The sequence below is a fragment of the Numenius arquata genome, chromosome 7, assembly GCF_964106895.1.
Source record: "Numenius arquata chromosome 7, bNumArq3.hap1.1, whole genome shotgun sequence".
NCBI lineage: Eukaryota > Metazoa > Chordata > Aves > Charadriiformes > Scolopacidae > Numenius > Numenius arquata.
In genome coordinates, this window is record NC_133582.1 from 5,674,300 (window position 1) to 5,692,270 (window position 17,971).

Below are 17,971 nucleotides of genomic sequence, written 5' to 3' on the forward strand. Positions count from 1 at the left end.
TACACATGTGTGTATGTGTATTTATGCATGCCTACATATACAGATAGACGTCCACATACATGGTTTGTATGCACGTATAGATGTTTATGTGCCCATATATTGCTGTGTCTCTATATGCATCTGTTTGTTTTACATGTATGAATGTTCTGCATGTACACACACACATATATATTCTATATCAACATGCACTTCTCTACCCTGTGCGGTAAGTAAGCCCGTGTTTTGCCCACCCAGATCTGTACCTATAGGTGCAGACGCCCCCATCCATAGGTGCACCGACGCCGCTCCCCGCAGGGGCCCCGAGGCCGGGCCGCGCCGCGTCCCCATGGCAACGGCCGGCGACTGGGCCCGGCTGCGGGCCGCCATCGCCCTTCTCCGCCGGGCCGGGCCGTGGAGAACCGAGGGGGGACCGGGCCGAGGGGGGCAGGTGAGAGCAGGACGTTTTGGGGGTACCCGGGGCGGCGGGAACGCTGTGAGGCCGGGAGGGGGGTGCCCCGAGCAGCGGCGGGGGGACCGGGGTGAGGGGGACCCTCTGCCGCGTGAGGAGAAAGGATGAAAGGGGGCACCCCGAGGAGAAACGTTGAAAGGGGGAACCCGAAATCTTACATCAACGCTGATGTCGTTAAACCTGGGCGTTTTGTCCAGTATGTCTTGTGTCCAGGCAGACAGCATCCTCAAGAAAATCATTCGCAAAATCGGCCAAGAATGCACTGCCCGGGGACAAACCGTTTCTGAAACCTTGGTGGCGTTCATGGTAAGCGCAAATGAAATATTTAGGGTGGTTTTTTTAATTATTATTTAATCAGGTTGTTTTTCTCATCAAGTTCAAATTCTGTTGTAATCCGTAAAATATTAAGACAAATAAGTATTGATAGAATCATAGAATGGTTTGGGTTGGAAGGGACCTTAAAGATCATTGAGCTCCACCCCCTGCCCTGGGCAGGGACACCTCCCACCAGACCAGGTTGCTCCAAGCCCCATCCAGCCCGGCCTTGAACACCTCCAGGGATGGGGCAGCCACAGCTTCTCTGGGCAACCTGTTCCAGTGTCTCACCACCCTCACAGGAAAGAATTTTTCCCCAAGATCTAATCTAAATCTCCCCTTTTTCAATTTAAAACCATTACCCCTCGTCCTATGGCTCCACTCCCTGATCAAGAGTCCCTCCCCATCTCTCCTGTAGCCCCCTTTAGGTACTGAAAGGGGCTCTAAGGTCTCCCTGGAGCCTTCTCCAGGCTGAACACCCCCAACTCTCTCAGCCTGTCCTTATAGGAGAGGTGCTCCAGCCCTGTCTAGCATATAGATCAGGAGTTTCAAACCTGGATGCCCGTAGCTTGGCAGTTGAAACCAGTTTTAAGGCTTTTGGGAGGCAGAGGCTTCATTTTACGCACCGTGAATAGTTCCCCCGAAGTCGCTGACTGACGCTGCTCAGGCTGAATAACGGGAAGCGAGGACATCAATCATTCTTTTAGTCTTAAAAGTCAATAAACTTCCCTGCCCAGGCTGGGATGGCGGCAGCCGAGGCTTTCAGGGGTGACTTGATCTTTGAGATATCTCGGTTTCTGATTGCCCGTATTGAGAAGTTTTGAAGGGGCGTTCAGTGATACTCAATATAGGGTTTTAAAAATGTCAAAAACTATTTCATTCCTCTGAAATGCTATCTATGTGAATTTAAGACCCCGAACAGGCTGCAGGCCCTGAGTCCTGGGAACTCTTAGAACCCCGACTCAGAGTTCTTCCTCAGTTTGCTTCTACAAGCAGATAAAGTGAAAAAGAGAAGTGTTCCCAAGTTTTAATAACATTTCTTCCCACTCTCATAAATGAACAAAAGGGCATGACGCATAGGTGAATGTTTATTGCAGCAACTATATTTATTCTTTGATGTTTACTTCTTCCCTCTATTGTGATGGATTCTTTTGTTTGTTTTTCTCTTTAGGCAGGGCCAGGTAGTATAAATGGGCTGAATATTTGAAGGAGTGGGCTTGGATCCCACTTAAACTCAAAATGCAATGGAATCAATCTCAATGTTGTCCTTGGTAGTCAACTATAAGTATCCTATTATTCTACCCTATTATATCCTATAATATAGTCTGAATGCATCTGCAAAGCTGTGTCTGAAGAAAGATGGAGCTCGGTTCTTTCTTTATTGATGGTGTAAGAACAGAAGCAGCTCTTGGTAAACTGGTATGTGAATGTAAATGGTTCACAGCAGTACTGTTAGTCTGCCTTTTTTTTCCCTGAAGGTGACACTGTGGCTTTACAAAATACATCGAGCTCAAAAGCAGTAAAGTAAAGTAAAAGCAGTAAAGTAAGCTTGGAAATTTTAATGAGTAAAAAACTTATACAAGTGGCTGGCAAGATACCCAGCCTGCATACCAGTTGCAAACATGCACATATTTCCCTGTATGCAGAACACTATGATTTTTTTATCCAAATGGTAAATGTTTATACTGGTGCATATAACAGCCACTGAGAAGTTTATAAATGACCATGATGGATTTTTGTAAAATGTTACTTAGAAAAATATTTTTCTAGGAAATTTCTAAAGGAACTGAATTTAAATATTTCTCTGCAAAGTTTGCATCACAAGTAGATTTTTTTTTTTTTTCCTCTTAAGTCCAAGAACTAAAATTGAAACTAGCAACATGTGAAATGAACTAACTTTGTTTCATTATCAAAGATTGAAATGGAAAAAAAGAATAGTAAAGAAATATTGACCGCATCTGAGATTTTTCAGAAAATAAAAGGATAGTTGCAAATAGTATATGTTGAGATGTAAATTAATAGCTTTCTTTTGGCAATCTCTAGGTGAAAGCTGTTGCTTTAGATCCAAGGAATGACTTTAATGTGGATCAAGCCCTTATAAGAAAAGATGTGCAAAATCTTATCCAGGTAATTCTGACACAATATTGAGAGTCAATACTTAGCTAAGCATTATTTGCTACCTGTTCCTGTAACTAAAATGCCATTTTAGTTTTTATATGAATACTTTCAAATTCTAGTGCTACTTTATTCTCTTGGTTCTATGAACTATGTGTTTCCTTGTGTAAATAATTCCTTATACTTATAAATGCCTTGTATAGAGAGAACGGTAGCGAGGGGGCTCTGCTGCTGTTGTGAAACCTGCAGCACAATCACTGTCAGTTCAGATGTTTCCCCAGCGATGAGAAAGAACTCACTTCTCTGTCTCTCTTCTTAGCTCTGTGTTACCAGGCTGCTTGACACAACAAACCCATCCCTCAGCACAATTAAGATGCAAGTTTTCTTTGATATGAACTATGCAAACCGAGGTAATTTCAAATATGTTTTCATAGAAGAAGCTGATGACGAGTTTAGGATTTAATATCTCTCTCTGTAGGGCTAATAATGATTCCTGTTAAATGACTGCTGGCAGTAAAGCAAAATAAAAATCCCTGGAGAAATGTACTATATAGGAGTATGGTGTTTCACTATGGATATATTAGGGAAAAAAATGTACATTAGATTTGAGAGTACACTCATCTCATCCTGTCTGAGAGGTTTACTGAATGTAATGAATTGGATGGCTTGAGAACAATTATGCTTTCAGGTGCAGTGGTAGCTGCCTTCAGCAAGAAAAACTTGCGCTGCACCTGTGTGTCTGAAAGAGAACCAGTACCCAGAACTGCACTCATGGATCTGAAAGAGAATTTCACTGAATTTCACTGAATTTTTTAGAGTTGGAAGGGACCATAAAGATCATCCAGTCCAACTCCCCTGCCAAAGCAGGATTGCCCAGAGCATGTCAGAGCATGTGACTCAGGACTGCATCCAGGCGGGTCTTGAAAATCTCCAGAGAAGGGGACTCCACAACCTCCCTGGGCAGCCTGTTCCAGTGCTCTGTCACCCTCACCATAAAGAAGTTTCTTCTCATATTTGATGTTTTATCAATATCCCTAATTGAGAGATACTAGCGATCTTGAACAATCAGTTACAGTTTTAACCGAGTATGTTTTGGTCTCATCAGTGGTAACTTCATATGGTCTGAGAATGGGAATGTGGAAGAAAAATGAGATGGGGACAATGTCTCTGCTGTAACTGTCACTTCAGATCTCAATGGGACAGTGAAGACTGGCTGGGACACAGAAGACACAGAACAAGAGCAGACAAAAAAAAAACATTTCTGTATGAGGAGGTCATGAAAATGTTTTCTTGTTAGCATGGGTTAAACCCAAAAGTTAGCAAGACTAGGAAGCTGCTCCAAAGTCTTCTGGACTCAATTAGCTCAGTAAGCTCAAGAAGTCCAGTAAGATTCTGATTCAGAATTTGGGCATGTAACTTCAGGTGTGCATGAAATATGTGTGTGTGTGTGTGTTAGGTCCTACTGCAGTCAGAGTTGCTGCTTAATTTAGCCTGAATAGTTCTCTGGACTCTACTGACTGATGTTAATCATGCTAATTACTGTAGTTAATTATAATGGTATGGTACCTTGAACATGTTTTCCACATATCTGTGCTTTAGAAATGTTAAGTTGGTGCTCTGACTGGGGAAATGAATTGCTCCCTCTGTATAAGCCAAATTCCAAAGAATTTAGATAGCGCTTTCTAACTGTCCTTCTTTCCTAGCTGAATTACTCAGTGAGCAGCACCGTGTTCTGGAGGGAAAGCTGGCTCCTGCGGTCAGAGATATCACAGATAGTCGTCCTCATGTACAAGAATTGCAGAGTATGTACGGAAAGATCGTGAGCTACGTGCTGCTGAGCTCTGGCCTGGGACCCCCAACAGATATTGAGGCTGTCAGGGAAGTAACAGGTCAGTAAGCTCCCAGCTGTGAAACTGGGTTTTTCTTATTGGAAAATAAAATTTCATCTTCTCTTTGCTGATCTTTAGATACAGATGTGATAAACTGTGATGAATGTTTACTACTCAAACTGTCTCCGATCAGCCTTGAAGTCTAAGTTTGCCATGGGTTTCTTACTTTTTGCAGCTGTTCAGGAGAGGATATTTTTGTTTGTTTTATGATTTTCTTTTCTGTTCCCTCATATTGACAGTTTTCTCACCCTTTGTAATGTTTATAGCTGGCCTGCAGAGTATATTCCCCCAGAGAGAAATGATTACTTTCATCTCACTCAGTAAGAAGAACAAAGAGCAACAGCTGAAAAATCTTGCCGAGCTGGTCACAGGAATTCGTTTGTACAACAAGGAATGCGGGAAAGGAGGAAGCAGCATTGATGACTGTAAGTAGGCAACCGCGTTTGGGCTGTGTATTCCCAATTAATTCTTGTGGCCGCCTTCACTGGACCAGCTCCAATAATATCCCATCTCTCTGGATAAACAGCTTTGACTCAGGGTCTGTAAACCTGAAGGAAAAGTACACATTTGATATTTAATTATAGGTTTCCACGTAGGCTACTACGTTTTAGCTAAGAGGGGGCCCTATATGGTTGATGTGGAAGGATTATATGTATTAACTTAATGCACTAATTTACCTCATGATAACTTTTTCCCTGATCCCTTGCCATTAAGTGAATTAAATATGTAATGTTTACCTTTAAAAGCACTTAATTAAAATCTTGAAAGGACACTGTCAATCCAACTACAATTTCCTGTTGCATATGTGTAATGAGACGTGATAAAAGTTGCTGGTGCGTTATCTGTATTCTGATAATTTAGAGTAGCCTCTCCTGATTCTTAACATGTTCTCAAAAATTTTGCATTTTGAATCCTCGTCAGCAGAAATGTTTTTATGAATATGCGTGGAGTATTGGAGCTCAGAATTCTTTGTAAGAAAGGTCTGCCAGCCCAGTTTGGGAGGAAACTGGTAACTGAAAATTGTGCAGATTGCCTAAAGTCTCTCAGGAATGCCACGTCAGCAGTATCAACTGAACTGCATCTACTGTAAAGCAAGTTTTCGCACAGTCCTTGACTCGACTGTGATATTCCCTCATCTATAAATCTGACTATTTATTAGATGATCTTTAAGGTCCCTTCCAACTCTAACCATTTTATGATTCTACTTAGAACCACTTGACTAGTAAGATACAGTGGTTGAATCTAGCATGCAAGCATTTGGAAGTGCATGAATACAAGGACAGAATTTAGAAATTTTATTGGAAGTCTACTTTGCTCGATTACTGCACTGTAATCTTTTGCTAATGATTGAAATAATTATTTTTATATGTATTCTGTATAAACAGTGCCAGCCATTCTGAATGAATCCATTCCGTCAGCTACACAGACTGTGGATGAAAGACTTAATGCTTGCCACAGGCTGGCCCACCAGTACACAGCTCTGTTGGAATCCACGCAGGAAGACCAACACAGATATGCACGGCTTAGTTCTTTTAAATTAAAAGAAGCGCTGTTCAATGTGAGACAATATGAGGCCTTCCTTTGCATCCTCCTGGTGAGATACCATCATGTTATATCCTGTGGGTTTTTATTGCAGATGGAATGTATTCAAGTTACCTACTTGTGCAGGACAGAAATAGAAGAAAAATGATTCAGAAATAAATGAAATAAATTTAATCTCAATATATGAGAACCTACATCATCTGTCATGCTGAACTTTGTACCTAACTTGCTGGGATTGGTTACTGTCAGGTAAAAGACAAAATGGATTAATTGTTTGCTTCAATGTAACTGTGCTTCCATTTCATTTCTAGAGGTTTCTTTTTGTGGTTAAGTTCATTAACAAAGGACTGAAAAAGCAGGACTTTCTTCTTGTTTCCCGACTGCTCCTCACTCTGCCCCAAAAGGCATGAGAGAAAAAATTTCCTTGTTCAATCCATATATCATCTCAATTTTCGTCTGCAGACATCCCGAACACATATGGAGTCATCAGAAGTTTTTGAAAAATACAATTTCAATTCATGAAACTTGTTTTGTTTATGCAGACTTTTTCATTTGTCCATTGAGAAACCGTGGGGTTTTATTAGTTTTTGCTGTATATCGTAAAGGTTTCAAAAATATTTATCGTTTACCTTTTTTTCAGTTCTCTTCATTGTAAAAATATAGAGGTTTTCTATAAAAATTACTAGTATATGTTTGAGAGAAGCATCTTATTTTTACACCTGAACACTTAGGAAAAAATGTATTTTGTGGAGAGTTAGGGTGCATTTTGTTCCTTAAAACAGTTGTCTGAAAACAGTTGAATGAAGAGGCCCAAATAAATACTTATTACTGAATACTAAATACTAAATAAATTGGTTTTTTAACTGTCATATTTCTTACCCGAAGTAAGTTCTTTTTGCAGTCCGATGCAATTACAAGTGCTCAAGAGGTTGAAAAGATGAATGTGCAGTTTGCAGCAACAATGGAGCGGCTGAAAAACACGGTGCAGAATAAGGTTTCCGTAGATACCAAAGAAGTTTTTGTAAGTATTTTGGATGGAAAACCTATTTCTTCTTAATTATAAAAAAATTACTGAAGTATTACAAAATACTTTGCCTGTGTATTTTTGCATAGTTTGTGTTAAGAAAAAGGCTACATTCTTTTCTATTATAACAGCATTTGTGATTTTTGAAAGGGCAACTAAACTAAAAGACTTGATCTCAAGGTAAAAGGAAGGTACGAAAAGGGAGAGAAAGAATTAATTAGTATTTTGCTATGAGCGTCTTGAGTCATTTGTCAGTATTTGTAGATTTACAGTGATATTTTCCTGTTTTGTGTAAATAGTCTCTCCTGTTCCTTGCAGAAATATTACGAACACAGTGATGACAGATAACAACACATCAGGGTGTGATTCTTTTAAAGTCCCTTCGGAAAGCAATTCCTGTAATTACAGTATGGCTCCTTGATAGAATTTTTCTGAAGAAATCAGGTTTCTGTGATGGAGGTTTCATCCTCTTTGCCCCTCCCAATAGCTTTTGAACCTGTTGGCCAGATTCAGTCAAATTTGTCAGGCCGGAGATCTCAAAATATGTTATTTTCTGCAAGTTTTGTGAAAAAAAACTCAAGCAACTAGAGAGACTCAGTTAGAGCCCTCCTAAGATGAAGTCTGAAATGGGAATGCCACAGTTACCTGCTGGTTTCTGTGCTGGCTGCCCAGCGAGCGGCCACGTCCCTCTGCGCAGGCGAGTTGGGAGCTACGGGGCATGGGAGGGAGGTGCTGGAGGAAGAGGGAATGAGTGATGCGAACTGCAGGTATTGTGAAGGAGGGTGCTTGGTGACCCTGTGAAAACCTGGGATTATTATGATGGCATGGTATAAAGGAAATGGGAGACAAATGTGTCCAAAACCAGCTTCATTTAATTTGCTTCTCATGGAAGAGCTCCTTATTTTCTGTGATATGTCTATCGTTTTAATTCCTTGTAGTTAGCTGCTGAACTAGCCTGCAGTTCGTACATATGTTAGGTTATATTTCATCCTTCTAACCAAATAATTAGAAAGCAAAATAAAGTCTATTGTGGAGGATGGGGGATGGAAGATGGTGCCCCCACAACCTACACAGGAGTATTTTTTACACTTCCTGTAACGACATCTGAGCTGGAAACTCATGGGGATGGCACTTTGACCGAGGTGCATCTCAGGTGCGGTCTGACGCTTCAGTTTCTGTGTGCTTGTGAGTTTATAAGCCAGATGTTCTCACAGAATGATATGGCATTGGAAGGGACCTCTGGAGATCATCTAGGTCAACCCCCTGCCAAACCAGGGTCACCCAGAGCAGGTTGCACAGGAACGTGTCCAGGCAGGTTTGGAATGTCTCCAGAGAAGGAGACTCCACCACCTCTCTGGGCAGCCTGTTCCAGGGCTCTGCCACCCTCAAAGGGAAGAAGTTCCTCCTCATGTTTAGATGGAACTTCTTATGTTCAAGTTTGTGCCCGTTCCCTCTTGTCCTGTCACTGGGCACCACTGAAAAAAGACTGTTCTCATTTGGAGAACCTTTTCCCCTCTCTTCCAGTGGCTCTTCTTCGAGGGGCTTAAGTGACTGATAGACACGTTACCCTTTTCCCTAGAAGCTCTCTGCTGTTCTCTGCTTCCCTCCTAGATTTTCTTCTCTCTTTGGGTTGGTTGTTTTCTCTTCTCTGCTGAAGACAGAATATGTAATGTCCTCTGATTCAAGGTCTTTTGCATAGAATCATAGAATGGCTTGAGTTGGAAGGTACCTTAAAGATCATTGAGTTCCGACCCCCCTGCCATGGGCAAGGACACCTCCCACCAGACCAGGTTGCTCAAAGCCCCATCCAGCCTGGCCTTGAACACTTCCAGGGATGGGGCATCCGCAGCTTCCCTGGGCAACCTGTTCCAGTGCTTCACCACCCTCACAGCAAAGAATTTCTTCCTAAAATCTAATCTAAATCTCCCCTCTTCCAATTTAAAACCATCACCCCTTGTCCTGTCACTACATTTCCTGACAAAGAGTCCCTCTCCGGCTCTCCTGTAGCTCCCTTCAGATATTGGAAGGCTGCTATGAGGTCTCCCTGGAGCCTTGTCTTCTCCAGGCTGAACAACCCCAGCTCTCTCAGCCTGTCTTAGAGATTTCCCTATTACAGCCCCATTTAAGCAGTTCTTGATTTTGGCTAGTTGCTGAGAAGCTGGATCCTGCAGGAATGTAGAGAAGCAGGACATCCTGCTAAAACTACAGGATGAGGCCTATATATGTCATAAACATTTGTTTTAGGAACCATAATAGATTTCATTAATATTCTTTGTTTATTCTAGTAGGAATGATTTTGAGCTTGCTGCCTTTCCTTCAGTTTCTCCCAATTTTGTAACCATAACATTTCCACAGCGTTAGTGATGCAGATGAATTCCAGAGCTGACTCTGTTGGCTGTTCTTATAATGATGTTGTTAACATGCATAAAATATAATGTTGTTAGCCTGCATTTCAGGCTTGTTGAATATCTTCCCATAAACGCTCGGTGTGTTTAGATGTTTTATGTCAGGGCACGTTTTATGTCACTGTCATTGAAATCAAGCATTTACACTCAAAGCTCGTAGGCTGCTTCTGTGTTGTGGTTAGAAGAGGCTTAACTGAAAAGTTAAATTACTGAAAAGAAAATTGGTTCTGTTTTACCTCAAAGCAGGACATTCTGTATGTGCGTACACCCGTATGTCAGCATCGCTGCAGGGAGCAGCAGCTTCCAGTTTCGTGCTGAACCCCGTACCGCTCTGAAGATGCTTGCACACCATTAATACGACACACATGATGGCCTGGGGGCTGTGGTGGCAAGTCGCTCTGGAAGCAGGGCGGCCAAAATAACAAAATCTAATAGTTTGTACAGATAGGTGTGGTTTTACTTCATTTAGTAGTTAAACAGGTGCATTTCTTGTGGCCCTGTTATTCCTGTACACCTTATTTTCAGTTATAAAAGTGTATTGTCAGTGAAGCGCCCAGTTCCAAGGACGGTCTCAGAGTAACGTATTTGGGAAAGGCTTTGGAGTAAAATGTGGAAAAGTACCATCCTGACACCAACCAATCCTGGATTTCAGATCATTTTCTTTATTTTCTAGCCTCTCTTTATTGCACTTTCTAACCTCTGGAGCGGCTTTCAGGATGAGATACTACTGCTAAGCTTCCTCACAAATATGACTAACAGTCTGCAGCAGTTCTCGGAAATCCAATCACGGCTTTTTCCTGAGGAATTGCTAACATCTCTTCTGGAAGGAGTGACTGTGAAAAGTGATGAGGAAAGGATAAGAGAAACCATGGGTACTGGAAGTTATTACTTTTCTGTTTTCCTTAATTTTCCAAGATTTTGTGGTATGAACTTTATTTACAGAAGGTGTTACACATTGATTTTTTTAATAATCAGAATTTACACAATAAATTAAAATGTCTTGTAGTGTGTGGATTTATTTTTCATGTAGCGTAGTTTGGGCTTTTATTTTTATACATAAAATTAAAATATAGCTGCTAGATACAAACATACCTCAGGAAAATGGCAGAATGATCAGAGAAGAATATTTCTACATTATTTCTTTTACATTTCTTAAGTTTGTTTATGTCTTTTTATACCTTTTGGAGCTGCTGAAATGGAAGGGGGGATAAAAAAGCTAATTTAATGATGCTTTGGTTACCAGAAGTGTTGGTTTGTAAGATGGTATCCCTAGTAACCAAGTTGTACTCCAGGGGATTTGTAATGCGTGAGTGGGTGAAAACAAAATAGAAGAATAAGTATTACCTTCCCATTCTTGCCCCCTTGTTTCCAAAGAAAACTAATGCTACTAAAGAAGGCTCCTGCAGGACTAATTTTTCAGTAGGATCTCTCCTAAGGCAGGGCTAAAGTTTGGATTTTGGGATCTTGGCACTGCAGGTCATCCTGCGAAGACCACAATAATCCGGTCATCCTGTAACGTTACTATATTTTAAACATCTGATGTTTTGTTACTGAAATCCTTCCTTTGTTAAACCTTTTCTTAGGAACCAGAGTGAATGTTTCTGATTTCAAGAACCGGGAATGGCTTTTTCCAGAGACTACTGATAATTTTGATCAGTTGCTGATCCAGTACCACGGTTTCTGTGCACATGCAATTGGTGTGAAAGGCCTCACCCTCCCAGGTACGCTTTGTAGTTAGGTCTTTTCCTTACTTTATCTGTACACAAGTACTAGTGAAAATGTAAAGAACATGTTCTGAATGCATCCTCTTATGTCAAGGCTGGAGTACTGTATTTTCACGTTTGTAATTTTCACCCCAGATAACTTATTTCCCCTGTTAAAGTCTTTTTTTTTAAAAAATACCCAAGTAAACTGCCCTAAATAGAAGGTAGAAGGGCTTCAAGAGAAAGCAGGCACGAGCAAGCAGAGGCAGAAACAAGCTGGGATGGATTAATGTTTCCTCCTGCTGTATATGCATCTCTATAACCTACACTGCAGCTAAAGGCAGGCTTGTTTATTGTTGTTAATGTGTTCTAATACAGCCATAGGAAAATGGTCATTCCTTCTGTTTTGTATATCTGCTGCAAACACACCCATTCATGCCTACATCATATGTATTTTTAAACAGTGGTTATAAAGTACCAAAAATCTTCTCTGAAAAGAATACAAAAGTGCACTTGATTAAGTCAACTAATCATAGAAAATTTTTTGGTCTCTTCTAAGGTCATTTGTCTTGAAAACCTTATTTCAGCTACCCCATCAGTGTGTGTTTTCTGTCTCCCTATCCTTTGTAGAACCCATCAATATAGATTTTATTTTTAAAACCTACAGGAAGTCAGAAGAAAAATATTGCCATTACTTGGCAGTATTAAAAAATAGATATTTTAATGGCAATGTGAATTACTTACGCTTATTTAGTATTGCATATGAGAACAGCTGCCCTGGGTTGGAGTGAAGGTCTCTGTAGCCCTGTATCCAATTTCTGGATGTGAACACTTGAAGATTATGAGAAATCAAGGAGGAATGATCCTTCCTTAATTATATCTTCCCTGTTCTAGCAGTCAGTGGTTGTGGATTTCCTCAGATAAATATTGTGTCTGTACCCTCCTGGTGAATAATCCTTGATAGAGGTTTTTCATTTATCTAATTGCTTTTTGAATCCACTTAGAGTTTGCCATGGGATATTCTTATTGTCAAGAGTCCCACAATTATAATTATATATACTATGAAAAGGTACCTCTTTTCGAGATGGTTTTAAGCTCTGGCTTGATAATTTCATCAAAGACCAGATAGTCTGATAGTCTTTCTATTAGGAAAATTAGCAAATAGTAATTTTATATTGCACATAATTTTTGGTTTTATAACCCCATATCATATTATTTCTCTTCAGTTGCTTCTTTTTACTGCTGAAGAGGCCTCTTTCTTTAACCCCTCCTTCTGTGAAAGGTATTCTGAGCCTCTGATCACTCCCAATTCCCTTCGTTTTACTTTTTCTTATTCTGTTGGGTTGGAACAAAATGTAGAATTTTTTATCCTAAAGGTTGTTATAATTTTGGGTTTCTTCTCCCCCTCTGTTTGCATCCAAATAATTCCTGACATCCTTTTTGCTTTTTTGATTGCCACTGAGTAGTGCCATTGAATATTTTCAAGGCACCGTCTAGGATGATTCTAGGTCTTTCCGGGGCAGTGACAGCTGAAGCGGAGCCTGCCTCTTTGAGCTCAAGTTGTGTTTTCCTGTATAAGTTATTTGGCCTTTACTGACATTTAACTTTCTCTGTTAATTCATTGTCCAGCTTCTCAACTGCTTCACCTGCTTCTTCAGTTAATTTCAGTGTTATGCCCTTTGATATAAATGAACTGCTGACCTGCAATCAAATGTTTGCTGGAGATTACAGGGGGGGAAACATTTGGGGGTATGGGCTGTTTTGTTATGCCTTTGCTATAGGTGTTTTATCTGTTTAACAAAAGAGACTGTTCTGTATTTAAAAAGCTTACTTTCAGGGATTTATTCTGATTTCAGAAAAAAAAGGAAATGAAACTGACTTGAGGGAAACAAAGAATCTTGACTACAAATGTCTTTTGTGTTGGATATCATACTGGTCAGTATTTCATTTTGTGGGGGTTGTTTTGATTTGTTTTGTTGGGTTTTTTTAAGGAAATCCTGCTATTGGAATTTTAAAGCACAAGGAGAGATGTTATGTTTTCAGTTCCAAAGAAGCTGCATACACCTTTGCTCAAGATCCGGATAAGTTCATTCAACTGAACATAGAAAAAGCAAAAGAACACGCAGAGCTAATTCTGCTGCTTGAGCTTTGTCATCAGTTTGAATACTTTGCTCCGTTTGAACAGGTACACATTGTCCATGCCTCTCGCTGAAGAGTTCTTGGGTCACTGGTTGGTCTGTCCTTTCTAGAACATAAAGGGAATAGATGATACCCAGCTTTAGAAAAGAAGTCTCATCATCTGCCTGTCGTACAGAGTGTCTGAAAGTCCATCTTTTCCAGGTCTTCAGGGTGTTGATAAGAAACATTTTCCCTCAATGTTGTTCTAACCTTATCTCTTCATAGCAGAGCGTGTAGAGCCAAAGGATTGTGGCAGCGATAAAAGCTGTTTGTCCTTAGTCTAGAAAGATCCCATGTCTGATGTTTCTTTTCCTCATTTTTGCAAAAGTAGCTTCAAGAGACAGTAAATAAATGCAAGAGAAGATAAGCCCAGGTACCATATTAACCCGAGCTTTAGCTCAGCGGTTCATCAGTAGGCGCTGGGTGAAGGTGTAGCAATATCTGGGGACAGGAATTATGGAATATATTACAAAATGAAAGGGGACCCATTAATAATGAATATGACAGGACTACCACGTGAAATCCAAAGACTTGATTTGGATTCATAGACATTCTCTCTGCTACACTGTGAATTCTAGTCCCTAGCAATGGAAAGAAGGAGTCTTGAACTGGGCCTTGGTGAGAGAGGTGTAGTTTATATCCTGGCACCGGCACAGATGTAACCACTTCTCCCAATTATGATTTGTGATTTTTAGTCCATTCATAAAGATAAACTGAAGTGCCTGCGTCATAAAATACTGGTGGTGATGGTGGGATCCCTTTTTACCAAAATCCAATGACTAAGCACTCACTTGGGATGTGAGTCTGAAATTCAACCGTGGCCTCTGCCCAAAGAGTTTTCTGTCAGAAATTCAATCCATCAAATACTTAATGGTTTCTTCTTTTTAACAGGGAGAGGGGGAACGAAACTATTGTTGAATGTAAAAATCATTATCCATTTGTGGTTTGCAGGTTTCTATTTGCTTTTTAAAAATATGCTATTTTTCTGAGATGTCTGTATTCTTCTCATTAATGCCCTGCTTGGTTTTGTTGTGGTTTTTTCTTCATCCAGGCCAGAAACGCAGGCAAACGTTGGATAAAATCAACCACGCAATGTGACAGTAGTACTCAAACTGATACTCACATCTTGCCTCCAACTATTGTGCCATCCTATGAATGGAATGAATGGGAACTGAGAAGAAAAGCCATAAAACTGGTTTGTATTGTTATTACCGTATTTTCATTGCTGGATAACAAAGTTCAGAATAAATTATTGTAAACTTTTTTTCCTTGCAACAGAAATCTAATCTTATTCAATGATGCACACTTCCGTTACAACTGGCTCAATATTTTTTTCCGGGTATTTTCTCTCCTTATTTCTAGACTTTCTTATTCTTTCACTTTTCCCATATTTTTCCCCAGTTTTTTGGGCAGTGCTTCCACTGCTGAGTCTATTCACTCCAATTTTTTTCAGTTGCCTTCTTGAAGTAGTAAGAGTTTGTTGATTAGCATTGAATTTTAAAATTGTTTCTCTACACTGAAATAAATTTAACAGGTTGAAGATATTGCTATACACTTTCATTGTAAAAAAAAAAATAAAAAAGGTTGCAGAATGGTTTGCATCAGGCAAAACTTTTTTGCAAGTTGAGCAATTTATATTAATATTCATCCCCAGCAAGTGATGATGTCCAAGTGTGATGTCCACCACCTGCCATCACATTCATAGAATCATAGAATTGTCTTGGTTGGAAGGGACCTTTAAGATCATCTAGTCCAACCATCAACCTAACCCTGATAAAACCCATCACTAAACCATGTCCCCCAGCACCATGTCAACCCATCTTTTGAACACCTCCAGGGATGGTGCCTTAACCACTGCCCTGGGCAGCCCATTCCAAGGCTTAATAACCCTTTCCGTGTAAACGTTTTTCCCAATATCCAATCTGAACCTCCCCTGGCGCAACTTGAGGCCATTTCCTCTTGTCCTGTCGCCTGTGACTTGGGAGAAGAGACCGACCCCCACCTCTTCCTTTCAGGGAGTTGTGGAGAGCGAGAAGGTCTCCCCTCAGCCTCCTTTTCTCCAGGCTGAACACCCCCAGCTCCCTCAGCCTCTCCTCATGAGACTTGTGCTCCAGACCCCTCACCAGCTCCGTTGCCCTCCTCTGGACCCGCTCCAGCACCTCAATGTCTTTTTTGTGGGAAGGGGCCCAAAGTGTGGTAAGGGACCCAAAATTCAGATTGATTGAAATTAGTTTAAAGCACTGGAAGAGCTAACCATGAAAACGACATTTTACTCTAACAAAGGCTTCAGCGTTGAAACAAAATTTTGCTTATTCTGATTCTTTTTGTGTCTTTAGGCCAATTTGCGCCGCAAACTGACTCACGCCATGCAGACTGATCTCAGCCACATGAGAAGAGAGAACTCCACCCAAGTCTACCTGCCGAAAGACGGCAGCACCCAGACCAAGCGCGACAACTCAAGCAACGTGCCCAGACCGCAGGTCTTCTTGAAAGGTCTCCGAGGAGGATCATCACCCACTACTCGTGTGGTCAAAGTAGACTTAACAAGACCCATAGATGAAAACTAAGTGAAAATGAGAAACCTAACGATATATATTGAATGTATATATAAAAATCCCTGCATATATCTGAATTGAGATACAAAAGATCTTACTGTGTCTGTTGATTCCAGGAGCAGGTGATTTCTTTCATTTACTTTATCTGTCAGGGCTGCTGACTGGCATTAAGTGACAGAAATTCTAACCCAGATTTTAACACCCAGATTTTAAATGGAAATTTAGAATCAAGATGTTCCCAAAGACTTTAACTTAAACTGACATTTAAATGTGTAGTGTGTGTTCTGGGATTTTCTTGAGGTTTTAATACAATGATTGTTTGCTGAAACACTGTCCTTAAGAGCCATGTCTTTGGTACGTGAAAAGGATCATGTAAGACAAATAGAATCATAGAATGGCTTGAGTTGGAAGGGACCTTCAAGATCATCAAGTTCCAACCCCCCTGCCATGGACAGGGACACCTCCACTAGAGCAGGTTGCTCAAAGCCCCATCCAGCCTGGCCTTGAACCCCTCCAGGGATGGGGCAGCCCCAGCTTCTCTGGGCAAATTGCTTTTATAAACCTGGGGCTGATACTGCGGCTCCTCTGGAGCTGTCATTCCCGGTGGCATGAAATAAAACTGACCCCAGGAGCGTCACCCGAATGTCACAGCAGAATTGTCAAGAAGGTAAAACCGGTGGGGACACTGGGAACCGCAGGAACTTGAGTCGGGGTCACCTTTTTGAAAGCTCTATTTCACTTGTGTTTGAAAAACTAAAGCACAACAGGAAAAAGGGTTTTAGCTTTATTTCCTTGCGGCAGGGAAATACGGGCCAGGTCTGACCAAGGCAACCTGACATTTGAGCTACAAGATGAAACATCTTCTCAATCGGAATTAGGGAGTACTTTAAAACAGAGATACTTTTCACAGCAACAGTGATCTCCACTGAGAACTCCACGAGTTCTTATCAGCAGAACGTCCAGGTGTGAACTGTGATCGCACAGGGTGCGCTACACTCTCTCAATCTCTTTTTATTCTTGGCCAGGTGCAGCGTGGTTCCCTGGGTCATTGTCACACAAACGTGTGATAACGAAGCTTGAAGATTCAGGCAGGTAGGTGATTTTTCCGCGGTGTTGCGCAGGGTAACGTTCTCTTTCCGTTTGGCTTCCTCCACGGTTCACTTTTTGTTTCAACAACTGGGACAAATCCACAAGGCGTTATACAATCAAAGGACCAGGAGAGGAGCGCAGGAAAGAGTTAGCTCGAGGAGTTTCCCCTCGGTGATTTTCCCTGTTGTCAAAAGATAATCAACAGCAGCCAGATGTGCTGCTCCTCCGTGGTTTTCGGTGCTGAGCTGGCACCGATTTTTAGATTCATTAATTAAAAAATGAATGCCGTTACCAGCTGCGGCGTTTTTTATTCTGAGAAAACCCCCTGTTGCTGCTTAATGAAATCACTTTCTTGTATTGTGATTGTATTGCTTGAGATTATCAGGCTTTAGGGTTGTTCAAAGGGTGGCCGGTTGTAGCACAGCCCCGTCCGTTGCCTTCACGGCTGGTTTGGGGGCTTTTCTCCTCTTTTTTTTTAGTTTTTGCTGTTTGGGGGGCGCGGGGCGGGTACACAGACAGCAGGAGAGACACATGTGACGTGAATTCAACACAGGAAGGACATGGACCTGTTGGAGTGGGTCCAGCGGAGGGCCACAAAGATGATCAGAGGGATGGAGCACCTCCCCTGTGAAGACAGGCTGAGAGAGCTGGGGTTGTTCAGCCTGGAGAAGAGAAGGCTCCGGGGAGACCTCATAGCAGCCTTCCAAT

The 17,971-nt window shown here is 41.3% G+C and overlaps 1 protein-coding gene across 1 annotated transcript; it reads left to right on the forward strand.

The window, feature by feature from the left end:
• Positions 1-308: 308 nt before the first annotated feature.
• On the forward strand, positions 309-16,509 carry CFAP206 (cilia and flagella associated protein 206). The gene is made up of 13 exons (XM_074150937.1): positions 309-435; positions 634-754; positions 2,807-2,890; positions 3,198-3,288; positions 4,582-4,767; positions 5,034-5,192; positions 6,153-6,361; positions 7,211-7,330; positions 10,412-10,610; positions 11,322-11,459; positions 13,433-13,626; positions 14,671-14,814; positions 15,956-16,509. Exons 1-13 carry the CDS (start codon positions 326-328, stop codon positions 16,184-16,186), a joined length of 1,986 nt encoding a protein of 661 aa, XP_074007038.1. The 5' UTR covers positions 309-325; the 3' UTR covers positions 16,187-16,509.
• The last annotated feature ends 1,462 nt before the right edge of the window (positions 16,510-17,971 follow it).